At 34.6% G+C, this 26903-nt stretch overlaps 3 protein-coding genes across 22 annotated transcripts; all 3 read right to left on the bottom strand.

The window, feature by feature from the left end:
• Positions 1-955: 955 nt before the first annotated feature.
• On the bottom strand, positions 956-4616 carry LOC113069930 (torsin-1A-interacting protein 2-like). The gene is made up of 8 exons (XM_026243082.1): positions 4443-4616; positions 3644-3775; positions 3367-3543; positions 3124-3279; positions 2908-3015; positions 2593-2727; positions 2368-2427; positions 956-2267 (listed from the first exon to the last, which is right to left on the bottom strand). Exons 1-8 carry the CDS (start codon positions 4507-4509, stop codon positions 1477-1479), a joined length of 1626 nt encoding a protein of 541 aa, XP_026098867.1. The 5' UTR covers positions 4510-4616; the 3' UTR covers positions 956-1476.
• Positions 4617-4777: 161 nt separating this feature from the next.
• Positions 4778-20591, bottom strand: LOC113069927 (torsin-1A-interacting protein 2). Of its 20 annotated transcripts, none has more exons than XM_026243063.1 (34): positions 20433-20591; positions 20149-20198; positions 19584-19679; positions 18976-19060; positions 18776-18823; positions 18368-18496; positions 17816-17950; positions 17204-17332; positions 16676-16810; positions 16065-16193; positions 15535-15672; positions 14916-15044; positions 14365-14454; positions 14153-14197; positions 13826-13858; positions 13438-13572; positions 12827-12955; positions 12292-12426; positions 11673-11801; positions 11124-11213; positions 10912-10956; positions 10584-10616; positions 10196-10330; positions 9577-9705; positions 9023-9112; positions 8811-8855; positions 8483-8515; positions 8095-8229; positions 7475-7603; positions 6926-7015; positions 6714-6758; positions 6386-6418; positions 5998-6132; positions 4778-5895 (listed from the first exon to the last, which is right to left on the bottom strand). In XM_026243063.1, the coding sequence occupies exons 4-34, from the start codon at positions 19013-19015 to the stop codon at positions 5105-5107; spliced, it is 3666 nt and encodes a 1221-aa protein (XP_026098848.1). In that variant the 5' UTR covers positions 19016-19060; positions 19584-19679; positions 20149-20198; positions 20433-20591; the 3' UTR covers positions 4778-5104. The 20 variants fall into 20 exon arrangements, with proteins under 20 accessions (XP_026098848.1, XP_026098850.1, XP_026098845.1 ...); XM_026243065.1 differs by having other exon boundaries at positions 18791-18823; positions 18976-19063; XM_026243060.1 differs by having other exon boundaries at positions 18976-19063.
• Positions 20592-21456: 865 nt separating this feature from the next.
• Positions 21457-26467, bottom strand: LOC113069931 (aldehyde dehydrogenase family 9 member A1-A). The gene is made up of 12 exons (XM_026243083.1): positions 26307-26467; positions 25812-25972; positions 25306-25451; positions 24909-25038; positions 24673-24807; positions 24353-24549; positions 23952-24092; positions 23436-23624; positions 22835-22922; positions 22559-22700; positions 22197-22309; positions 21457-22040 (listed from the first exon to the last, which is right to left on the bottom strand). Exons 2-12 carry the CDS (start codon positions 25960-25962, stop codon positions 21946-21948), a joined length of 1527 nt encoding a protein of 508 aa, XP_026098868.1. The 5' UTR covers positions 25963-25972; positions 26307-26467; the 3' UTR covers positions 21457-21945.
• Between the last annotated feature and the right edge of the window lie 436 nt (positions 26468-26903).

The following is a 26903-nucleotide window of genomic DNA, read 5'->3' on the forward strand; positions in this document are numbered from 1 at the left end:
GACAACAATTCAAATAAAAGTTCAGACCTTAACTGTTTTTGTAAAACAATGAAACTGTGCTTACATGAACTTTGAACTTATGGATATCTGGTTATGAATCTTCCCTTGGTGTTTACAGAGCAATACAGTGTTGAGTCACAACACTTGCAGACAAAGTCAAATTTGCACTCGCGCTTACGTGTATGTGTGTGTCTGTGGTTTTCTATAACTTGAATAGTTTGCTTTTTCTTTCAGCTACCATGTATTTGTGCTCACAGTACATTTTGAAACTAACTTTTAAGTCCATTTTTTTTTACCTATAAAATACAGCTGAAAAGCGGATGCAGTTTTTATCATGAAGTATCAGACTGTTGGACGGTCTGGCTGACAACAAATAATCAAGAATTAGTTTGATTAATAACTATAACTCATAAAAATCACTGTTTTACAACTATAAAGTACATCTACTAAGAGGTAAAAAGGATCAGAAGTATTTGAATAACCAAGGGATTTTCTGTAACATTTTTGATTCCCACAGACTGCTGCGAATCCTGCGATACAGATGTGGTTAAAAGCAATACAATTATACACTATGGTTCAAAAGGTTGGAGTGAAAAAGATTTTCCCCGTTTTTAAAGAAACTATTACAGAACAATTTAACATTGACTGTAATGATAATAGTAATAATTAAAATATTTCTTAGGAACCAAATCTGCATTTTAGAATTCTTTCTTAAGGATCCTGTGACAATGAAGCTTCGAGTAATTGCTGCTGAAAACTCAGCTTTGCCATCACGGAAATAAATTACTTTTTGAATCGCTAAATTTTTCACAATATTTGTGTTTCTTTTTGATTGCATAAAAAACTTATTTCAAAAACAATTGAAAATCTCATTCCAAACTTTTGAATGATAAAACAGGAATTATTACAACAACAAAAAAAAAAAAAGAATAAGAAAATGATACTCACAACAAGATAAGAAATATAGACTCACTTTTAATTATTATAATCTTAGTCACACACTCACACAGGTATATATAACATCAAACCCAAACAAAACTTTGATTGGCAAGAAGAGCCTAGCTTACAATTCAGTTTAACTTCAAAAATCAGTGCAAAGCTTCAATCATTAACTGCACCTGGCCTTAGGAAGGAATGTACAAATATTAAATTGTGAATTTATATTGTAAGCCAAATGCTTACTATATTCAAAATGCATCATTCTTTTATGATCAAGATAGCATTCTTATATGATCAAGTGTCTGCCTTCACACACATTTTATCAAAAGAAACAAAGAACCCAAATGTAAGCAAATACAAAACCATTTGTATAAAACATTTATGAACAGATACATTTTAAAAACCTCTTTGGAATAAAGATCCTCTATGTACATTAATGTGGTCCGCACATCCATGAACTAGACCAGTTTAACTCAAAACTACAAAATGACTTATCCAGCCCAACAGAGTGATGCATTCTTATGGTTTTCCATAGGGTTATGCTTCACAGCCCTGCTGTTCAATTTTCCCTTCTGCAGCCACTGGCAGGATGACGTGAGAAATTCTGCTCCACAGTCCACTCAGTTTATCCACATCCATTTGATCAAACATAGTGGATTTGTTTGAGATGACAAACTTCTGTTTTATCTGCTCATATACCATGTCCTCCACTGCACTTAGACTGGTCATCGGGGCTATTTCATCCACCGAAAGCATCACAGTGAAGACCAGGAAAACCTTCTTGTAAGCAGCATTCTCGTGGTCACAATAGCGATAGAATATAAGCGTAGATCCAGGAGGGAGCTCTTCAAAACGGTGCACAACAGCTGCAGGTTTATCACCTTCAAATGCTTCCCTCAGCGCTTCATCAATGTCCAACTTGACCTGCTTACTGTCTTGTGTGCTTTTGGTGGTCCCTTGGATTTCTAAGATCGAAGCATTATGGGTAGCGGAGTACGCCATGGCTAAATTTCGAGCAAGGCAGCCCAACGTCCTTTCACCCTGAAGACCAGCAGTCAGAATTACACTGACTGGTTCAGAAGGGTTGACCATCTCCAGGTGATTTTTAAGATGTTTCCTACTCCTCTTCCAGAACACTGAGCGCTGACTGGGAAAAAGAGCTTCTAGAGCTGTTAACTTCAGATCAAATGTATCTACTGTTTTAGGATTGACCACATCATTTTGAGGCAATGAGCGTAAGAACTTTTGATAAACCAAAAAGCCCAAACCCAGTATTCCTGTCAGTATCAGAGACCACAGAAGAAGCCTGCACACATACGACGTCCAGACTAGAAAAACATTAAGTTCTGAATTAACAAAACACTGTGCAATGTGAGACAAATCAGTCTGTTTTAATTATAAAGGAATGGATGAAGGAGTTAAAAATACCTTTAGGGGTGGAGGGTGGACTTGCTTTTGAGGTGACTGGTTTCTGCAAATTCTTAATTTCTTGAAGACAAAGTAAAATCATTATGATCTACAAATTCTTAAATATTATAGATTTTTCTTTACTGACATGAGACAAAATTATTATTATTTTTTAATCATTTATCTTTAGTAATAAAATAGACAAGAGTAATAAAAGTGATAAATACAAAACATTTTTCTTTTTACCTGTGTTTTTGTGATTCGCGGTTTGAACAGTGATGGGATATTTAAATGTTTGGTAGATGTTACTCTTAAGGGGTTCAGTTGCTGGGTATCTTTTCCAATTATCAAGACCAGGGGGATCTTTAGTACGAACATAACCTTCAAATCAAAAAAATTAATGAATACCAATTCTAACTTGTACAGAAAGTACATGATCAAGCATCATAATTTGCACTTTTACCAGTACAAATATGGCTACTGTAATATATATATATATATATATATATATATATATATATATATATATATATATATATATAATAAAAATGTTTAACAAACTTTTGGGTTTCTCCGTTATGGGATTCTGATAGTTCTTGTTATTCCTATTTCTCAATCTATAAGCATCTCGGTGAATTTCCAATGGAACAGCGCCCAAACTAGAGGGATCTGCAATGAAAAAGATACTTGTGAGCAAAGGCGTGCACATGGGGGACAGGCTTGATGTGGTATGCATTATTTTTAATTCAAAAGGTAATTCCATTAATGATAACACACCTCCAGATTCACCTCCAGATTTCGTGACTGGTCTGTAATTTTCTTCATTCTTTAGATGAATAGACATTTGACTGCTCTGCAACACCTCACTTTCCAGATTTTCTTCCAATAGAGAGCCAGGATACACTTTTTCTGTCCCAGGCTGGTCTGAGGAACCTACAGAAGGAATAATCACCCCCTGCTTAATATTACTTTATATTTAATATTATCACACTTATGCTAATTCCTCATATAGAATCATACCTTTCAAACTGGACTTGTGGTCATACTCCATGTCCATATCGGAGTTTTCTTGATCCATTTTTTCCAGATTAATCTCACTCATCTCCACATCTGCTTGATCTGTTTGATTTAATTCATCACATTTCACGTTTATACTCCTCGTCTTCTCTTCAAGCTTTAGAATCTTGACAGGGGATTCTGTGTTGGTTTATAAAGAAATTAGCACAAACATTAGCATAAAAAATGTTGTGACCAAAAAACTAAATGCAAGACAGAAACATTTATTAATTTCACATACCATCATCATCGTCCTTAGTGAGACTTTTGGGCTCCTTGGATCCATTGAAAGCTCTGGATGCCTCATCATCTTCCCTCATTTTCCGGGATCTTTTTAGTGGAGGTCTGGGCTTAAGCTCCTCACTATACAAACCTATGACAGAAAAGGAGCTGGGTAACTACCTTACAGAAACATGCCAACAAAAGTAAGATTAAGTATTTGATCTTGTGCGTCAGCAGAAACCGACTCAGACTATGAGCTTGACAATATTTTTTTTTTATTTTAACGTAAACAGTGACGTTAGCAACTATACACTGAACTTTATTAATAATCTTATAATACATATTTATATAATGTTATCTAATCGATACACTAAAATTACATTATCAAAAGAATGAAACTATTAGCTCTTTAGCTCATATGCTCAAGCTAAATAGTGGATATTAAAAAGTAAAATATATATTATATATAAATGTTAGCCTTGTTAGCAAACAATTCAAAAGATTGTATAAAAAGCATTTTAATCTACGATAAAGAGAGAAAAAGAGAGTAACGTTAGCTTTGGAAGTTAACAACATTTTTACTCCGTATTATTAATAGCATGACAGGCATAGAGACACGTATGAGACCATCTGCAAGAAAATCGCAGGGTTTAACGCGATCACAAAAAATACACGAAATGTACGGAGATATCAACCTTGAAATAGTTTATTTTTTTCATTTATTGATAACAAATAACACTGTCTGCAGACACAAGCACACAGTCTAAAAGCAAGCAGCGAGCCTTTACGTTTCCAGCTTCAGTATTAAAAAGTCAAACCTGTCTTGGATGCCTGTCTGGCGCTTCTCCTCCTGTTAGATACATCTTTAGAATCACCTGAGTCCATTGTTTTATATCACACCACTCAAACTTTTTACTTTTGTGCAGTCGAAACCGGAAAACGGAACATTACTGATGTTCTTCGTCGGAGCGACTTCAGTGGAACACAACTTCTCTCCCGGAAATAGTTGACATTCACACTTTCGCTTCTGTAAATGCATTAGTAACTTATGTTTTTAAAAAGTCTATGGTTAGTGTCCGCACCAGAATTAATTATTGTTTATTCCTACCCTTTAACAACCAGAAACAGGAAATAGGAATCAATGCAGAGCTGATAGATTTATAAGGCACGTTTATTTTCTCTAACAAAAGAAAAATCAAATCACACAACAATTATAACGTCCATCCGTGGCCAACCAAATTTACAGATTAAAAATAACTTTAATATAAGACATAATTTAGACGCAAACAGATCTACATATAACAAATAAAGAGGAGCTAAAAATGTAGAAACTTCCTTAATTTGATCCTTTTAGAAATTTCATAATCTGAAAAGTTGTAATTTAGTGTTAAAGCAAGAAAACAGGCCTATGCAGCAGCACATACCTAAATGTATTTTATATATATTTTTTGTATCCAAAGTATGAGACCAATATTTAAAGTTAAAAGGAATTTGTGGAATTGTCCCAATCCCCACAGCCCTGCTCTTCAAATTTCTTTTCTGCAGCCACTGGCAAAATGAGATGTGAAATTCGGCTCCACAGTCCACCTAGTTTGTCAACATCCATTTGATTAAACATAGCGGACTTGTCAGAGGAGACAAACTTGTTTTTTATGTGCTCTTGAACCATCTCCTCAACTCTTCCTAGACTGACACTGGATGGCAATTCCACTTCTGCATCCAGCATTACAGTAAAGGCCAGGAAGACATCTTTATAAGCTGCGTTCTCATGGTCGCAGTAACGGTAGAAGATAAGAGTAGATCCAGGAGGAAGCTCCTCAAAATGGTGGATAACTGCAGCAGACTTTTTACCCTCAAAGGCTTTTCTCAATTCACTATCAATGTCCAGCTTGACCTGATCGCTGTCTTGTGATGCTTTGTTTTTGCCATTAATCTTCAGAACTGAAGAATTATGGGCAGTAGAAAAGGCTCTGGCCAAGCCTAGGGCCAGGCAACCAAGTGTCTTTTCAGCTCTGCGGTCGGATGTCAGAATCAGGCTGACGGGTTCAGTAGGGTTCTTCATCTTTAGGTGGCGCCTGAGATGAATAAGGCTCCTCCTCCAGAGCTCTGGATGCTGATTTGGAAAGGTGGTCTCAAGTTTTTTCATTTCCTGATTGAACAGGTCCACCACATTAACCTCCTTTGTTTTAGATGAAGTTGAGTCAGGACTACGCTGACATAATGCACAAACCACAGCTATCAGAATGACAACAGCTGTAGTCCAAATAGTTTCTGTGAGAAAATAAATTAATAATGTAAAATACTGTCTGCTTCTTTGCAAAAGTAGTTAAGTAATGTGTTTATAAGGTCAGAGAGGAGAGGAAAACAACTCACTATTATTCACTGGCACAGTGATCTGTGGTTGGACGTTCTCATCCCTCTTCACTTCTTCCTCATGTTTATTGCTTGCCATCTCTCCTCCTTCTTCTTTTTCTTCATCTTCAGTCCTTGGGATATTAAGAAGGGATTCTGTGTTGATTTGAAAGATGGAAATGGAAACAAACATTAGCATACCAAATATGTTTTGGTTATTAAAGCAACCACAGTTATGTTGTCTATAAGGGAATGTTGAATATTACAAATTCACAATGTGAAACAAAAATCACATGTAATAAAAAGTTAACACTTGACTTCTAACTCCCTGCATATTTATATTTTTATATTTATATTTCATGATCACAACGTCCTGTTAAATCTGATCATCCTCCATCATCTTCCTTACGTGCATTATCTGGCAAAATATCACCTGACGGGCCTGGAAGTAGAAGCAGAAGAAAAGTTTTTAACTCTTTTGTTGTCTGTGTGTCAGACAAGGAAAAGTATATAGTATTGTGTGCAATAACTGAATGTAAATAGCACTATAAAGCATTACAACAAACATTAAATATGTGATTAGGGCTGCATGGTTACAGCAAAAATCTTCAGCACAATTATTTTTATCATATAAAAAATATATATATAGTTGATCTCTAATTCCCAATATTCTCAAATTGCAACCATTTTAAAAATAATACATTTAGTTTGAGTCAAAAAAGTATGGTCAGACCTACCATCCTCTTTAGGTTCATTAACTGACAAAGAATCACCTGACAGATCTGGAAGTAGAAGCAGAAGAAAAGTTTTTAACTTTGTTGTCAGTGTCTGTTAAATCGGATTCCTCTCTGATTCTTGATCTGGTCCCATGCTCAGAACTGTTTATGCATAACCACACTTATAGGAAGCAAGCACATGTAATAATAGACTTTATTCTAAGACAAAATACCTTCACTTTTCTCAGGTTTACGGCAAATTTCTCCCTCCCTGTCTATTTTTGGTTCTGTGCCAGAGTGATGTTGTTTCTCAGTCGTCTTCTCTGTGTGTCAGACAAGGAAAAGTGTATAGTGTTGTGTGCAATAACTGAACATAAACAGCACTGTAAAGCATTATAACAAACACATTTTAATTAGACACACACATTTAGGTAAATAATATGAAAATTAATAAGATCAACTATATTGCAGTCCACCTCCACGACCTACTGTAAAATGACCAAATATGAATTTGACATATACAATGCAATATATTAAAGATATTATTTATTAATTTATTGAAATACAGCTGTCAAAGCAGAATGCGCTACAATTGATAGCTTTTTCCAATTATTTTTTCTTCGAATACAGAATCATAACTTAAAATCAAATTTGATTAAACAAACAGTCCTATTTGTAAATATCATAAATGTATCTCCTCTACATATATATATTTTTTTGTTACATGACTAAGAATAACTAAATGTAGCCACTGTAAACTCTCTAAATGTGTGTAAACACACCTGTTTGTTTCTTCTCAGCTTCACCGCTCCTCACACTTTCCTCTTTTCTATCATGTCTTGACACAGACCCAGGGTCAGTTTCTTTCTGCACAGGGTCTGGAGGTTGAAAGGAAGGCTTTCCTGTGTCCTCTGTGTATCAGAAAAGTTTAAGTATATAGTGTTGAGCGCAATAACTGAACATAAAAAGCACTGTAAAGCATTCTTTCAGGACCACTTCAGACAAAAATGATGGACAGGTAGCAGACAGTTTGTATTATCTTTATGATTCTGGTCTGGGCAGGATCTCTCCACGATAAAAGCAAGTGCAGCAATATAATCAACTTCCAACTTAAATTTACCCAACTTTCCATTTTCATTCCTATCTATATTCGGAAAGTTTTTACAGATGGGTGATTCAAATATTATTCACCTGATTACTATAACATTTTAATATTTTTCACTGTTCTGACTTATTAATGAAAATAAACAATATAGAAAACAGAATGACAACAGCTGCAGTCCAAAATGTTTCTGTGAGAAAATAAATTAATAATGTAAAATATTGTCTGCTTCTTTGCAAAAGTAGTTAAGTAATGTATTTATAAGTTAGTACATTCAGAGAGGAGAGGAAAACAACTCACTATTATTCACTGGCACAGTGATCTGTGGTTGGACGTTCTCATCCCTCTTCACTTCTTCCTCATGTTTATCGCTTGCCATCTCTTCTTCTTCTTCTTTTTCTTCATCTTCAGTCTTTGGGATATTAAGAAGGGATTCTGTGTTGATTTGAAAGATGGAAATGGAAACAAACATTAGCATACCAAATATGTTTTGGTTATTAAAGCAGCCACAGTTATGTTGTCTATAAGGGAATGTTGAATATTACAAATTCACAATGTGAAACAAAAATCACATGTAATAAAAAGTTAACACTTGACTTCTAACTCCCTGCATATTTATATTTTTATATTTATATTTCATGATCACAACGTCCTGTTAAATCTGATCATCCTCCATCATCTTCCTTACGTGCATCATCTGGCAAAATATCACCTGACGGGCCTGGAAGTAGAAGCAGAAGAAAAGTTTTTAACTCTTTTGTTGTCTGTGTGTCAGACAAGGAAAAGTATATAGTATTGTGTGCAATAACTGAATGTAAATAGCACTATAAAGCATTACAACAAACATTAAATATGTGATTAGGGCTGCATGGTTACAGCAAAAATCTTCAGCACAATTATTTTTATCATATAAAAAATATATATATAGTTGATCTCTAATTCCCAATATTCTCAAATTGCAACCATTTTAAAAATAATACATTTAGTTTGAGTCAAAAAAGTATGGTCAGACCTACCATCCTCTTTAGGTTCATTAACTGACAAAGAATCACCTGACAGATCTGGAAGTAGAAGCAGAAGAAAAGTTTTTAACTTTGTTGTCAGTGTCTGTTAAATCGGATTCCTCTCTGATTCTTGATCTGGTCCCATGCTCAGAACTGTTTATGCATAACCACACTTATAGGAAGCAAGCACATGTAATAATAGACTTTATTCTAAGACAAAATACCTTCACTTTTCTCAGGTTTACGGCAAATTTCTCCCTCCCTGTCTATTTTTGGTTCTGTGCCAGAGTGATGTTGTTTCTCAGTCGTCTTCTCTGTGTGTCAGACAAGGAAAAGTGTATAGTGTTGTGTGCAATAACTGAACATAAACAGCACTGTAAAGCATTATAACAAACACATTTTAATTAGACATACACACACATTTAGGTAAATAATATGAAAATTAATAAGATCAACTATATTGCAGTCCACCTCCACGACCTACTGTAAAATGACCAAATATGGATTTGACATATACAATGCAATATATTAAAGATATTATTTATTAATTTATTGAAATACAGCTGTCAAAGCAGAATGCGCTACAATTAATAGCTTTTTCCAATTATCTTTTCTTCGAATACAGAATCATAACTTAAAATCAAATTTGATTTAACAAACAGTCCTATTTGTAAATATCATAAATGTATCTCCTCTACATATATATATATATTTTTTTACATGACTAAGAATAACTAAATGTAGCCACTGTAAACTCTCTAAATGTGTGTAAACACACCTGTTTGTTTCTTCTCAGCTTCACCGCTCCTCACACTTTCCTCTTTTCTATCATGTCTTGACACAGACCCAGGGTCAGTTTCTTTCTGCACAGGGTCTGGAGGTTGAAAGGAAGGCTTTCCTGTGTCCTCTGTGTATCAGAAAAGTTTAAGTATATAGTGTTGAGCGCAATAACTGAACATAAAAAGCACTGTAAAGCATTCTTTCAGGACCACTTCAGACAAAAATGATGGACAGGTAGCAGACAGTTTGTATTATCTTTATGATTCTGGTCTGGGCAGGATCTCTCCACGATAAAAGCAAGCGCAGCAATATAATCAACTTCATCTTACATTCACCCAACTTTCCATTTTTATTCCTATCTATATTCTGAAAGTTTTTACAGATTGGTTATTCAAATATTATTCACCTGATTACTATAACATTTTAATATTTTTCACTGTTCTGACTTATTCATGAAAACAAACAATATAGAAAACAGAATGACAACAGCCGCAGTCCAAAATGTTTCTGTGAGAAAATAAATTAATAATGTAAAATATTGTCTGCTTCTTTGCAAAAGTAGTTAAGTAATGTATTTATAAGTTAGTACATTCAGAGAGGAGAGGAAAACAACTCACTATTATTCACTGGCACAGTGATCTGTGGTTGGACGTTATCATCCCTCTTCACTTCTTCCTCATGTTTATCGCTTGCCATCTCTTCTTCTTCTTCTTTTTCTTCATCTTCAGTCCTTGGGATATTAAGAAGGGATTCTGTGTTGATTTGAAAGATGGAAATGGAAACAAACATTAGCATACCAAATATGTTTTGGTTATTAAAGCAGCCACAGTTATGTTGTCTATAAGGGAATGTGGAATATTACAAATTCACAATGTGAAACAAAAATCACATGTAATAAAAAGTTAACACTTGACTTCTAACTCCCTGCATATTTATATTTTTATATTTATATTTCATGATCACAACGTCCTGTTAAATCTGATCATCCTCCATCATCTTCCTTACGTGCATTATCTGGCAAAATATCACCTGACGGGCCTGGAAGTAGAAGCAGAAGAAAAGTTTTTAACTCTTTTGTTGTCTGTGTGTCAGACAAGGAAAAGTATATAGTATTGTGTGCAATAACTGAATGTAAATAGCACTATAAAGCATTACAACAAACATTAAATATGTGATTAGGGCTGCATGGTTACAGCAAAAATCTTCAGCACAATTATTTTTATCATATAAAAAATATATATATAGTTGATCTCTAATTCCCAATATTCTCAAATTGCAACCATTTTAAAAATAATACATTTAGTTTGAGTCAAAAAAGTATGGTCAGACCTACCATCCTCTTTAGGTTCATTAACTGACAAAGAATCACCTGACAGATCTGGAAGTAGAAGCAGAAGAAAAGTTTTTAACTTTGTTGTCAGTGTCTGTTAAATCGGATTCCTCTCTGATTCTTGATCTGGTCCCATGCTCAGAACTGTTTATGCATAACCACACTTATAGGAAGCAAGCACATGTAATAATAGACTTTATTCTAAGACAAAATACCTTCACTTTTCTCAGGTTTACGGCAAATTTCTCCCTCCCTGTCTATTTTTGGTTCTGTGCCAGAGTGATGTTGTTTCTCAGTCGTCTTCTCTGTGTGTCAGACAAGGAAAAGTGTATAGTGTTGTGTGCAATAACTGAACATAAACAGCACTGTAAAGCATTATAACAAACACATTTTAATTAGACACACACATTTAGGTAAATAATATGAAAATTAATAAGATCAACTATATTGCAGTCCACCTCCACGACCTACTGTAAAATGACCAAATATGAATTTGACATATACAATGCAATATATTAAAGATATTATTTATTAATTTATTGAAATACAGCTGTCAAAGCAGAATGCGCTACAATTAATAGCTTTTTCCAATTATCTTTTCTTCGAATACAGAATCATAACTTAAAATCAAATTTGATTAAACAAACAGTCCTATTTGTAAATATCATAAATTTATCTCCTCTACATATATATATTTTTTTGTTACATGACTAAGAATAACTAAATGTAGCCACTGTAAACTCTCTAAATGTGTGTAAACATACCTGTTTGTTTCTTCTCAGCTTCACCGCTCCTCACACTTTCCTCTTTTCTATCATATCTTGACACAGACCCAGGGTCAGTTTCTTTCTGCACAGGGTCTGGAGGTTGAAAGGAAGGCTTTCCTGTGTCCTCTGTGTATCAGAAAAGTTTAAGTATATAGTGTTGAGTACAATAACTGAACATAAAAAGCACTGTAAAGCATTCTTTCAGGACCACTTCAGACAAAAATGATGGACAGGTAGCAGACAGTTTGTATTATCTTTATGATTCTGGTCTGGGCAGGATCTCTCCACGATAAAAGCAAGCGCAGCAATATAATCAACTTCATCTTACATTCATCCAACTTTCCATTTTTATTCCTATCTATATTCTGAAAGTTTTTACAGATGGGTGATTCAAATATTATTCACCTGATTACTATAACATTTTAATATTTTTCACTGTTCTGACTTATTCATGAAAATAAACAATATAGAAAACAGAATGACAACAGCCGCAGTCCAAAATGTTTCTGTTAGAAAATAAATTATTAATGTAAAATATTGTCTGCTTCTTTGCAAAAGTAGTTAAGTAATGTATTTATAAGTTAGTACATTCAGAGAGGAGAGGAAAACAACTCACTATTATTCACTGGCACAGTGATCTGTGGTTGGACGTTATCATCCCTCTTCACTTCTTCCTCATGTTTATCGCTTGCCATCTCTTCTTCTTCTTCTTCTTCTTCATCTTCAGTCTTTGGGATATTAAGAAGGGATTCTGTGTTGATTTGAAAGATGGAAATGGAAACAAATATTAGCATACCAAATATGTTTTGGTTATTAAAGCAGCCACAGTTATGTTGTCTATAAGGGAATGTGGAATATTACAAATTCACAATGTGAAACAAAAATCACATTTAATAAAAAGTTAACACTTAACTTCTAACTCCCTGCATATTTAAATTTTTATATTTATATTTATATTTCATGATCACAACGTGATTTTTTATAATTGCTGGAATCCAGAATCATAACTTAAAATCAAATTTGATTAAACAAACAGTCCTATTTGTAAATATCATAAATTTATCTCCTCTACATATATTTTTTTGTTTGTTACATGACTAAGAATAACTAAATGTAGCCACTGTAAACTCTCTAAATGTGTGTAAACATACCTGTTTGTTTCTTCTCAGCTTCACCGCTCCTCACACTTTCCTCTTTTCTATCATATCTTGACACAGACCCAGGGTCAGTTTCTTTCTGCACAGGGTCTGGAGGTTGAAAGGAAGGCTTTCCTGTGTCCTCTGTGTATCAGAAAAGTTTAAGTATATAGTGTTGAGTGCAATAACTGAACAAAAAAAGCACTGTAAAGCATTCTTTCAGGACCACTTCAGACAAAAATGATGGACAGGTAGCAGACAGTTTGTATTATCTTTATGATTCTGGTCTGGGCAGGATCTCTCCACGATAAAAGCAAGCGCAGCAATATAATCAACTTCATCTTACATTCATCCAACTTTCCATTTTTATTCCTATCTATATTCGGAAAGTTTTTACAGATTGGTTATTCAAATATTATTCACCTGATTACTATAACATTTTAATATTTTTCACTGTTCTGACTTATTCATGAAAACAAACAGTATAGAAAACAGAATGACAACAGCTGTAGTCCAAATAGTTTCTGTGAGAAAATAAATTAATAATGTAAAATACTGTCTGCTTCTTTGCAAAAGTAGTTAAGTAATGTGTTTATAAGGTCAGAGAGGAGAGGAAAACAACTCACTATTATTCACTGGCACAGTGATCTGTGGTTGGACGTTCTCATCCCTCTTCAATTCTTCCTCATGTTTATCGCTTGCCATCTCTTCTTCTTCTTCTTCTTCTTCATCTTCAGTCTTTGGGATATTAAGAAGGGATTCTGTGTTGATTTGAAAGATGGAAATGGAAACAAATATTAGCATACCAAATATGTTTTGGTTATTAAAGCAGCCACAGTTATGTTGTCTATAAGGGAATGTTGAATATTACAAATTCACAATGTGAAACAAAAATCACATTTAATAAAAAGTTAACACTTGACTTCTAACTCCCTGCACATTTATATTTTTATATTTATATTTCATGATCACAACGTCCTGTTAAATCTGATCATCCTCCATCATCTTCCTTACGTGCATCATCTGGCAAAATATCACCTGACGGGCCTGGAAGTAGAAGCAGAAGAAAAGTTTTTAACTCTTTTGTTGTCTGTGTGTCAGACAAGGAAAAGTATATAGTATTGTGTGCAATAACTGAATGTAAATAGCACTATAAAGCATTACAACAAACATTAAATATGTGATTAGGGCTGCATGGTTACAGCAAAAATCTTCAGCACAATTATTTTTATCATATAAAAAAATATATATAGTTGATCTCTAATTCCCAATATTCTCAAATTGCAACCATTTTAAAAATAATACATTTAGTTTGAGTCAAAAAAGTATGGTCAGACCTACCATCCTCTTTAGGTTCATTAACTGACAAAGAATCACCTGACAGATCTGGAAGTAGAAGCAGAAGAAAAGTTTTTAACTTTGTTGTCAGTGTCTGTTAAATCGGATTCCTCTCTGATTCTTGATCTGGTCCCATGCTCAGAACTGTTTATGCATAACCACACTTATAGGAAGCAAGCACATGTAATAATAGACTTTATTCTAAGACAAAATACCTTCACTTTTCTCAGGTTTACGGCAAATTTCTCCCTCCCTGTCTATTTTTGGTTCTGTGCCAGAGTGATGTTGTTTCTCAGTCGTCTTCTCTGTGTGTCAGACAAGGAAAAGTGTATAGTGTTGTGTGCAATAACTGAACATAAACAGCACTGTAAAGCATTATAACAAACACATTTTAATTAGACATACACACACATTTAGGTAAATAATATGAAAATTAATAAGATCAACTATATTGTAGTCCACCTCCACGACCTACTGTAAAATGACCAAATATGAATTTGACATATACAATGCAATATATTAAAGATATTATTTATTAATTTATTGAAATACAGCTGTCAAAGCAGAATGCGCTACAATTAATAGCTTTTTCCAATTATCTTTTCTTCGAATACAGAATCATAACTTAAAATCAAATTTGATTAAACAAACAGTCCTATTTGTAAATATCATAAATTTATCTCCTCTACATATATATTTTTTTTTTACATGACTAAGAATAACTAAATGTAGCCACTGTAAACTCTCTAAATGTGTGTAAACATACCTGTTTGTTTCTTCTCAGCTTCACCGCTCCTCACACTTTCCTCTTTTCTATCATGTCTTGACACAGACCCAGGGTCAGTTTCATTCTGCACAGGGTCTGGAGGTTGAAAGGAAGGCTTTCCTGTGTCCTCTGTGTATCAGAAAAGTTTAAGTATATAGTGTTGAGCGCAATAACTGAACATAAAAAGCACTGTAAAGCATTCTTTCAGGACCACTTCAGACAAAAATGATGGACAGGTAGCAGACAGTTTGTATTATCTTTATGATTCTGGTCTGGGCAGGATCTCTCCACGATAAAAGCAAGCGCAGCAATATAATCAACTTCATCTTACATTCATCCAACTTTCCATTTTTATTCCTATCTATATTCTGAAAGTTTTTACAGATGGGTGATTCAAATATTATTCACCTGATTACTATAACCTTTTAATATTTTTCACTGTTCTGACTTATTCATGAAAACAAACAGTATAGAAAACAGAATGACAACAGCCGCAGTCCAAAATGTTTCTGTGAGAAAATAAATTAATAATGTAAAATATTGTCTGCTTCTTTGCAAAAGTAGTTAAGTAATGTGTTTATAAGTTAGTACATTCAGAGAGGAGAGGAAAACAACTCACTATTATTCACTGGCACAGTGATCTGTGGTTGGACGTTCTCATCCCTCTTCACTTCTTCCTCATGTTTATCGCTTGCCATCTCTTCTTCTTCTTCTTCTTTTTCTTCATCTTCAGTCTTTGGGATATTAAGAAGGGATTCTGTGTTGATTTGAAAGATGGAAATGGAAACAAATATTAGCATACCAAATATGTTTTGGTTATTAAAGCAGCCACAGTTATGTTGTCTATAAGGGAATGTGGAATATTACAAATTCACAATGTGAAACAAAAATCACATTTAATAAAAAGTTAACACTTAACTTCTAACTCCCTGCATATTTAGATTTTTATATTTATATTTCATGATCACAACGTGATTTTTTATAATTGCTGGAATCCAGAATCATAACTTAAAATCAAATTTGATTAAACAAACAGTCCTATTTGTAAATATCATAAATTTATCTCCTCTACATATATATATTTTTTTTACATGACTAAGAATAACTAAATGTAGCCACTGTAAACTCTCTAAATGTGTGTAAACACACCTGTTTGTTTCTTCTCAGCTTCACCGCTCCTCACACTTTCCTCTTTTCTATCATGTCTTGACACAGACCCAGGGTCAGTTTCTTTCTGCACAGGGTCTGGAGGTTGAAAGGAAGGCTTTCCTGTGTCCTCTGTGTATCAGAAAAGTTTAAGTATATAGTGTTGAGTGCAATAACTGAACATAAAAAGCACTGTAAAGCATTCTTTCAGGACCACTTCAGACAAAAATGATGGACAGGTAGCAGACAGTTTGTATTATCTTTATGATTCTGGTCTGGGCAGGATCTCTCCACGATAAAAGCAAGCGCAGCAATATAATCAACTTCATCTTACATTCATCCAACTTTCCATTTTTATTCCTATCTATATTCGGAAAGTTTTTACAGATTGGTTATTCAAATATTATTCACCTGATTACTATAACATTTTAATATTTTTCACTGTTCTGACTTATTCATGAAAATAAACAATATAGAAAACAGAATGACAACAGCTGTAGTCCAAATAGTTTCTGTGAGAAAATAAATTAATAATGTAAAATACTGTCTGCTTCTTTGCAAAAGTAGTTAAGTAATGTGTTTATAAGGTCAGAGAGGAGAGGAAAACAACTCACTATTATTCACTGGCACAGTGATCTGTGGTTGGACGTTCTCATCCCTCTTCAATTCTTCCTCATGTTTATCGCTTGCTATCTCTTCTTCTTCTTCTTCTTCTTCATCTTCAGTCTTTGGGATATTAAGAAGGGATTCTGTGTTGATTTGAAAGATGGAAATGGAAACAAATATTAGCATACCAAATATGTTTTGGTTATTAAAGCAGCCACAGTTATGTTGTCTATAAGGGAATGTGGAATATTACAAATTCACAATGTGAAACAAAAATCACATTTAATAAAGAGTTAACACTTGACTTCTAACTCCCTGCATATTTATATTTTTATATTTATATTTCATGATCACAACGTGATTTTTTATAATTGCTGGAATCCAGAATCATAACTTAAAATCAAATTTGATTAAACAAACAGTCCTATTTGTAAATATCATAAATTTATCTCCTCTATATATATATTTTTTTTTTTACATGACTAAGAATAACTAAATGTAGCCACTGTAAACTCTCTAAATGTGTGTAAACATACCTGTTTGTTTCTTCTCAGCTTCACCGCTCCTCACACTTTCCTCTTTTCTATCATATCTTGACACAGACCCAGGGTCAGTTTCTTTCTGCACAGGGTCTGGAGGTTGAAAGGAAGGCTTTCCTGTGTCCTCTGTGTATCAGAAAAGTTTAAGTATATAGTGTTGAGTGCAATAACTGAACATAAAAAGCACTGTAAAGCATTCTTTCAGGACCACTTCAGACAAAAATGATGGACAGGTAGCAGACAGTTTGTATTATCTTTATGATTCTGGTCTGGGCAGGATCTCTCCACGATAAAAGCAAGCGCAGCAATATAATCAACTTCCAACTTAAATTTACCCAACTTTCCATTTTTATTCCTATCTATATTCGCAAAGTTTTTACAGATGGGTGATTCAAATATTATTCACCTGATTACTATAACATTTTAATATTTTTCACTGTTCTGACTTATTAATGAAAATAAACAATATAGAAAACAGAATGACAACAGCTGCAGTCCAAAATGTTTCTGTGAGAAAATAAATTAATAATGTAAAATATTGTCTGCTTCTTTGCAAAAGTAGTTAAGTAATGTGTTTATAAGGTCAGAGAGGAGAGGAAAACAACTCACTATTATTCACTGGCACAGTGATCTGTGGTTGGACGTTCTCATCCCTCTTCACTTCTTCCTCATGTTTATCGCTTGCCATCTCTTCTTCTTCTTCTTCTTCTTCATCTTCAGTCTTTGGGATATTAAGAAGGGATTCTGTGTTGATTTGAAAGATGGAAATGGAAACAAATATTAGCATACCAAATATGTTTTGGTTATTAAAGCAGCCACAGTTATGTTGTCTATAAGGGAATGTGGAATATTACAAATTCACAATGTGAAACAAAAATCACATTTAATAAAAAGTTAACACTTGACTTCTAACTCCCTGCATATTTATATTTCATGATCACAACGTGATTTTCCAATTATTATTATTTTTTTTTTATAATTGCTGGAATCCCGAATCATAACTTAAAATCAAATTAGATTAAACAAACAGTCCTATTTGTAAATATCATAAACTTATCTCCTCTGCATATTTTTTTTCTTTGTTTTGTTACACGATGAAAAATAACTAAATGTAGCCACTGTAAACTCTCTAAATATTAATAATATGATGTGTAAACATACCTGTTTGTTTCTTCTCAGCTTCACCGCTCCTCACACTTTCCTCTTTTCTATCATGTATTGACTCAGCCCCAGGGTCAGTTTCTTTCTGCACAGGGTCTCGAGGTTGACAGGAAGGCGTTCCTGTGTCCTCTGTGTATCAGAAAAGTTAAAGTATATAGTGTTGTGTGCAATAACTGAACATAAACAGCACATATAAAGCATCATAACAAACAAATCTGTAATTAGGGCTGCTTGATTACATGGAAAATCATAATCAAAATCATTTTTATCTTACAAAAAAAATGTATAATAGTTGATCGCTAACTCCTAACATTCTCATATCTTCCTGTTCAGCTTAAATTTTGACAAGTATTAATTCTGTTTGAGTCAAAAAAGCATGCTAATAATTTCCTGCAAAACCAGACCCACCATCATCTTCCTTACGTGCATTATCTGGCAAAATATCACCTGACGGGCCTGGAAGTAGAAGCAGAAGAAAAGTTTTTAACTCTTTTGTTGTCAGTGGCTGTTAAATCTGATTCCTGACCTGGTCCCATCCTCAAAACTAATTAAATATTACAACACTTGAAAGCAAGCAAGTACAAATGCTTTATTCTAAGACAAAATACCTCCTTTTCTCTCTGTTTTACTGTCCTTTTCTCTGTCCATATCTCTGTTATGTTCTGTGACAGAATGAGGTTGGTTCTCAGTCGTCTTCTTTGTGTGTCAGACAAGGAAAAGTATTTAGTGTTGTGTGCAATAACTGAACGTAAACAGCACTATAAAGCATTACCACAAACACATTTTAATTAGAGATACACATTTAAATAAATAATATGAAAATAAATTTAATATGAAAAAATAAGATGAACTATGTTGAAGTCCATCTCCACAACTTACTGTAAAACTACTAAATGTGAATTTGATATATACAATGCAATATATATATATATATATATATATATATATATAAATATATATATATTTTTGTTTTAATACAGCTGTATCACTGCAACGCAGAATGTGGCACAATAATAGATTTTTGCAATTATCTTGATTTCAAAATTGCTGGAATCCCAAATCATAATTTACAATAAAATTTGATTAAACACACAGTCCTATTGTAAAATTCATAAACTTACTTCCTCTAAGTATTTGTTTTGTTACATGACAAAGAATAACTAAATGTAGCCACTGTAATCTCTCTAAAAATTAATAATATGATGTGTAAACATACCTGTTTGTTTCTCCTCCACTTCACTGCTCCTCACACTTTTCTCTTTTATACCATCTCCTGACTCAGACCCAGGGTCAGTTTCTTTCTGCACAGGGTCTGAAAGTTGACAGGAAAGCGTTAATGTGTCCTCTGTGTGTCAGAAATATTTAAGTATTTAGTGTTGTGTGCAGCCACAGAGTGTGAACAGCACTGTAAAGCATTCTGTTAGGACCATTTCAGACAAAAATGATTGACAGTAAGCATATAGTTTGTATTATCTTTATGATTCTGGTCTGGGCAGGAACTCTCCACGATAAAAGCAAGTGCAGCAATATAATCAACTTCATCTTACATTCACCCAACTTAACAGTTTTATTCCTTTAAATATTATTCAAATATTATGTTATCCCATTTTAAAAATCTTTAATATGCCGAAAAAAAGAAACAGGAATTTGAATCTGGTTTTCTCGAATGTGTAAATGTCTGTTGTAGAAATCTAGGCTAATTAGTCTACATTCAATAAAATTATACATCTTTACATATTTAAACATAACATTTCATTTCATTTAACATTTGATATATTTACCACGTATACGGTTAGCTTCTTGTATCCGTGTGCTGTTGTGTGGAGGGCATCTGAGATGGACAGAATGTAGAAACAACAACAAAACATTAACAAACATGTGAACCACAGTTACCCTGGTGAGACGAAAATATAGTCATATTTAAACAGTTAATAAAGGAGGAACATAACCTGAAATACAGCTAACGTTAACGCGGTTGCTAAAAAGCAATTGTGGCACGTATAACGAATAGCTCTTAAACCTGTCCTTCTTGGTTTTTTTTCTTTTCTTTTTTAAACATACTTACCCAGCAGTCACCAATCATAGATTATATTTCGCCCTTTCAGACAAGTCACCAAGTGTAACTGCGCCACTGTTCTTCCGGGTGGTGCGAGGAACTGTGTGACTTATTCATTTGTTTCCCTCGGAAGTATTTGGAAGAGGGATGACAAATGGCCCTGTGTCAGAAATCCACCCCTTCAGGGCATTTTTTACATAGACAGTAAAAGCAGATTATTTGAGGCGACAGACATTTAAGTGTTGTCTGAAACCTAATACCACAATGCATAAAAAAATACCGACTGTACGACTGATTTATAACTTCATAAATCATACAGGGCTTGATAAAATCACTAAAAGCAATTTCATTTATTTGCTGACATTCTTATTCTTATAAAAAAATCATAGCCACAAAAAACTATTAAACTTAAAACATATCTAGAACAAACTCGGTCTATATAAATTAATTAGTTAATTAGTCTTATGTAAAAATAATTCTTCAATGTAAATATTCAATTTACAATACAGTTTACAATCTCATTTTCAAAATTACCCATGATGAGCCCTCTCAGCGAAAGTTATCATTTACTCCATATAATCCAATCCAAAAGTGTTTTATAAATTTAATAATATTTATTTTATTTTTTTTACCTTTGAGGAGATAATATCCCTTTGAAAAACATCATCTGTGTCATAAATAAACTTGGTAGAGATAGACATTTTCTGGGACTAATCAAATTTGTAAAAAAAAAAAAAAGGAATTAAAATTTAAAGTAGTATTATTCCCACTGATGTTCTTCATTTCAATCGCATGTATTAAGCATACATGTTGCAGCAATTTGATTCAAGTGACATTGTTTTCATCTTATCTTAATTTAACTGAGGAATAAACAGAATTTAATAAATTATAGAAAACCCTTCCAGATATTATTACACATCTAAAGTATTCATGTTTTCATTCACAATAGCTCCCATCATTGTCTATAAGGACAAATGTGTGGAACTTCTCACACCACAGACAAAAGCTACATAAAAATGAAGTGTAAGGACAATTTTTTTGCTTTTGAAATCCAGGTATTTTTATTATTTGAAATACTACAAACTTGTCAACCACCAGACTAATAAAAATTCATAGCGTTGAGTGGTAGAGATAGTGATGAAAAACATTCTAACACCAGACGACTACAATAAATTGTGAAATATAACTGCAGTAGAAAACATAAGAAGGCACATGGCATTTTCAACAATTAGCATTTTGAAAATTGGGAATTCTGTCTGTCAAACTGTTTGTCACAGAACTGAAACTGTTAAACCTGTTCTAGTGTTCTTAAATGCTGGTAATATCATACCAACACAATCTGGAAGTCTGAAACAGAGACTATTTAAGTAGCAGTGTATCTCTTGGCTGCATTTCAAGTAAAGGACTGTTAGTTATAACATGTTTAAAGATGTTAAAACGGCAAACTTCTTATAGCTATAGATCTGAGAACTTTGGAAATCACATTGCTGTCAGGAATGCTGGTGGTTAACTTCACAATAGCCTAAAAGAGGCTTTCCACATCTCCCATTTCCACCACAACGGTCTTGAGCTGAGAGTAGTACTCAATGGTCACTTGTCCATTCTCCCTTCCAAACCCTAAAAGAAATGGAGGACATGAATATGTTAGATCTCTCTAGCTTTTACCAAATATACTTATGTGTACTCAAACTCTTGGCTGAACAGATTTAGGTTTAGTTTTTCCTGTATATGACACCATCAATAATCAGCCATGAAACGATAAGTTTGGAGTACCTGACATCTTGTAGCCCCCAAAAGGAACTTCCACAGGGCCAACATTGTAGTTGTTGATGTAGCACGTTCCTGCCTGAAGGTTTGCAGCAACTCTGTGGGCACGAGCTATATCCCTACAAAAACAGAGCACAGGAGGATGTTAAATCTAATATTAAGGTAGCTAGTTTACTTTGTCGATAACTGATTTGGTTACAAGAAAACTAAATGATAGTGATTCCTACAAAACAACTGAATAATCATACTAAACAAATTTTAAATACAAATGCTAAAATATCAGCTTAGTATAAAAACAACAGGCATCACCAGGAAGTATATTATGTTATGTTATGTTATATTATATTAATGCTGGATGGTGGAGTCACCTGGTGAAGACTCCAGACGCCAATCCAAAGGTTGTGTTGTTGGCTCTTTGGAGAACTTCGTCCTCTGTGTCAAAAGGCAGAACAGACATTACAGGGCCAAAGATCTCCTCCTTCACACAGGTCATATCATCCCTGCAGTTGTCTGTGTTTGTATTGTAATAAAGTCCAAGTAAGTAAAGATAAAGAAAACGTGGCTCAGAATCAAGCTGGTTTTGAGATAAAGTTAAAGCATATAACATACAAATGAATATGAAGGTAATAATATGGCTTTCTCACCCAGCACACATGGGGACACAAAGTAACCATCTTTCAGTTTGGGATCAGTGGGAACAAATCGTTCTCCCCCACATAAAACCTTTGCACCCTAAAGCAATAACAATAAAAGTTGTTTTTTTTTTTACCTGCATGAACAATATTTGAACAAACATACAGGAATACAGTAGTGATAGTTGTGATAAAACAGAAGAAGTGAAAGACCTTGTCTTTCATACTGTGAGGTATATTTGAGTCAGACATTCAGAAAATAAAAAGAAAAGTAGGACAGGGACTTGGTTCAATGCATCAGTTGTAGACTGGACTTTGAGATATAGGTGTTGTAAAAAGAAAAAAAAAAAAGATGTAAGCTTGAAGTAAATTGTGAAGGGGTGGGGTTTATGCAGAGGAGATGACTGGATATGTCTGGCATATGTAACCAGAGAGAAATTTATAATTTTCAGCGTTAGATTGAGTTGACTTTTAGATTAAACATACACTGAGGTAAAAAAAAAAAAAAAAAAAGTTTAAAACATATTCAGACCAATAATTCACAAAATCTATAACATGCATTTGCTAAATAAATTAATTTTATGTCGACTTTAAAATCACTGTAGTGCAGAACCTGTTCTTTTGCTTGCTTGATGAAGCCCAGCACTTTTTCCATGTGGGGTTTACTGATGAGGGCACCCATGCGTGTCTCTTCACACAGGGGATCCCCAACAGGGATGGCCTTGGTCCTCTTCACCACTTCCTCCAAGAACTGTGGCATGATCTCCCTCTGCACAAACACCCGTGTTCCATTGCAGCACACCTGGAAAAAAAAAAAAATAAAATCAGCAGTGACCATACTGTCATCCTTTGCAGGTTTGGTTTATTTATTAAGGATCTCTGTCTTCTAGAAGTGTGTTCAAATTTACATACATTAAAGTCCTACATTAGTGCATGAGGACACTAATGAAGCTGTAAATGTGGGCCTGATGGCCTACTGAAAGCTGAGGATTTTGGGTTTGAGCCCCATCTGGGCCATCTAAAAGCATCTAGGAAAATCAGTGATATGCAATGCACTTGCCTTCATTGACACAAAACAACTAATTATAAAATTGTCTTTCTGTCTATAAAAAAATGTGTTTCAACACACCTCTCCCTGGGTGAGGAAGTTGGCCATGAGTGCTCCTTTGATCGCATTCTCCAGTTCACAGTCCTTAAAGATAATCAGTGGTGACTTTCCTCCAAGCTCCAGAGTCACCTGCTTCACACCTTTGGCTGCCATTTCCATAACCTTTATAGGGTAAATTACATTAAAAATGCATTTTAAACATGTGCATATGTCCCCAATATAAAGTAGGAGAAAACCAGTATGTGAATCTAACTATCTAAACTAAATGCTAAAAAAAAAACAAAATTTTATTAACTAGAATTATATCATGTGTTGAGGCTTTGAAAGCTGATAAGGGTTTAAAATGTTTCTATTTACAGCTAATATCACCTTGCATTAATGGTAATAATTTTCTTAGGGTTTATTTTGTTTTCATGCTATACCTTCTTTCCAGTGGGAACACTGCCAGTAAAGGACACTTTGGCCACCATGGGATGGTGACACAGCAGTCCTCCAGTCTCGGCTCCTCCTTGTACCACATTAAAGAGTCCATCTGGGACACCTGCCTCTTTGTAGATCTCTGCCAACATGACCGCGGTCACTGGGGTCATGGGAGATGGTTTAAACACCATGGCATTGCCTAAGAGGAGAATACGTTTCCATAAGAGAGAGAGAATATGACATGGGTGGGGGGGGACAAGAAAAGTATAGAGCACCTAAATCCGGCCACAAATTAAAGATACATAGAGCTATCTTCTCATACCACAGGCCATGGCTGGGGCTGACTTCCAGGCAGCTATCTGGAATGGGTAGTTCCAAGCTCCAATGCCAACACACACTCCCAGTGGCTCCCTTCTGGTATAGGCAAAAGAACCTCCTGGAAGCTGTATGTGCTGGCCTGAGTATATAAAGACCATTCTTAGATACAATGTATACATACATACTTCCCTTTTGAGACCAGCCACCTTGTTGAGTTGCTTAGTCAGTATCCAAGCATACCTGACAAAGTGGGGGCAATGCCAGCATAGTATTCAATACACTGCCAAGCAACATCAATATCCACCTGAGCCTCAGTGATGGACTTGCCATTATTGGCCACTTCTGCTCTCGCAATTTCATCTCTGCGCTCCTGCATGTAAGAAGAGAAGTTTGTTAATTGGTAGAATCATACAACTAATAATAAACATCAAAACATAATTTCCCTGCAGAATCATATGTTCGTTTTCACCAGCAATTTTGCTGTTGAACATTTAAATACAAGATCAGCATAGACAATCATTCCACAAGCTTGGTGTGTACAGTACGACAATTATCATTAAAAAGCCATTCCCCTATTAAATAAACAAATAGGATTTGCCATTCCGGACTGTTGCACTGTTGCATTACATGCACTTACTCTAATAATTCTGGCAGCCTCCAGCATGATCCGGGCCCTCTCCATTCCTGATAATTTGCTCCATTTTAGAAATGCAGAATGAGCACTTTTAATGGCCTCATCTACCTCCTCCTCTCCGCAGGGAATCATATTACACAGCACACGACCTGGGAACAGAAGTGCATGCATTGAACATACAGGAGGGAAGGGCTGTTTGTGAGCACAACTTTTTTTGTTATGCTCCAACATTAAATTCAATTAGATTTTCAGATTAAGAGTTCACATACTAAAAGTATTGTTCTTATAATTGACTATTGAGATCTAAGGACAACAGATTTACTGTAATATAATATTTATATATATAGGCTGTGCATGTGTGAACGGAGTGTCCGTAGTTGAGGACTGTGATGATTGACGGACAGTTTACAGTGACATGATGCACGTAAATATATAACAGACCTGTAATCTAGAAAAAATTATGCACGGAACCTAAAACTAAAATTCACTACGGTTTACAAAAATCATACCAGTTGCAGGTTCGTATACTGGTTCAGAGTTCTTTGTGTCCTTCGGTTTCACTCTTGCTCCTCCCCAGAAATTCAGCGGCTCCTTCACCACCAAAGCACCGGTGGAAACGTTGTGAAACTCGGGCAGCGACAGAAGTGGTTGCTGAGCCATTCTGGTCTGTCTGGGAACCATGTAAAAAATGCTCGGTCAATGTCTATGCTTATTGGCGATATAGTTTTGTTTCCAGTAGTGTCCGTTTTAATCGACAACGTGCAATGGTTATGCAGAGAGTGCAACGTTAAAGTTTTAAGCTTGCACAGATTTCGATTCGAATAATAACTAACGTTAGTCTATAGTGCATTTTGGTTAATCCTCATCACTGCCACAACAGAGAAACGCCCCGTTACAGGTCACTGAAAGGTCCGTGGAAACAAGAACGCTTCCGACTGATTCCGACAAAAGAATGTTAACAGAAATGCATGCGATGCACTAAACAGTCATTCAAATCATCTTACCTTTTTAACACAAGCCGTTTACTGCACAAAAGCAGATCGTTCGCCTTCTATGGTCGTGGAGCAAAAGTCGGTGGTCTCCACAATTTTTTTCGACTTTAAAGCATGTGATTGCTCAAGATCGGCGTTGCCAGATTGGATAGACGATTTCCAGCCCAACCGCTAGCTCACAAAACCCGCCCTCTTCAACAAAACCGCCCAAAACTTGTAACTGTCAAAATAATGCGATAGAATATGTCAGTCAGGATTGTGAAAAGACATTTTAACTCCTTTAAACAAAATAATGAAGACAAAATATAATAACGTTAGATAAATTTCTCATAGATCAAATCGGGACAAATATACCAAATATGATTAAAATATGCGGTCACCATCAAAACATCAATCAAGTAATTTACTAATACCCGCGAAAAAAATGCATAATTTTCACTGTCAACAGTCTTGAAATGCAAAAAAACTGCCCAATATAAGTGATAGGAAAAAGTAACTTAATTAGGTATTGCACACATATGACAATCAAACCTTTCTCATGATTTTATCAGTTTTATAAATGAGGCCCACCCAGCACCAGACGTCATTTGGACGTCGTTTTCTGGTCTA

The sequence above is a fragment of the Carassius auratus genome, unplaced genomic scaffold (genome assembly GCF_003368295.1).
Source record: "Carassius auratus strain Wakin unplaced genomic scaffold, ASM336829v1 scaf_tig00002576, whole genome shotgun sequence".
NCBI classification, from domain to species: Eukaryota; Metazoa; Chordata; class Actinopteri; order Cypriniformes; family Cyprinidae; genus Carassius; species Carassius auratus.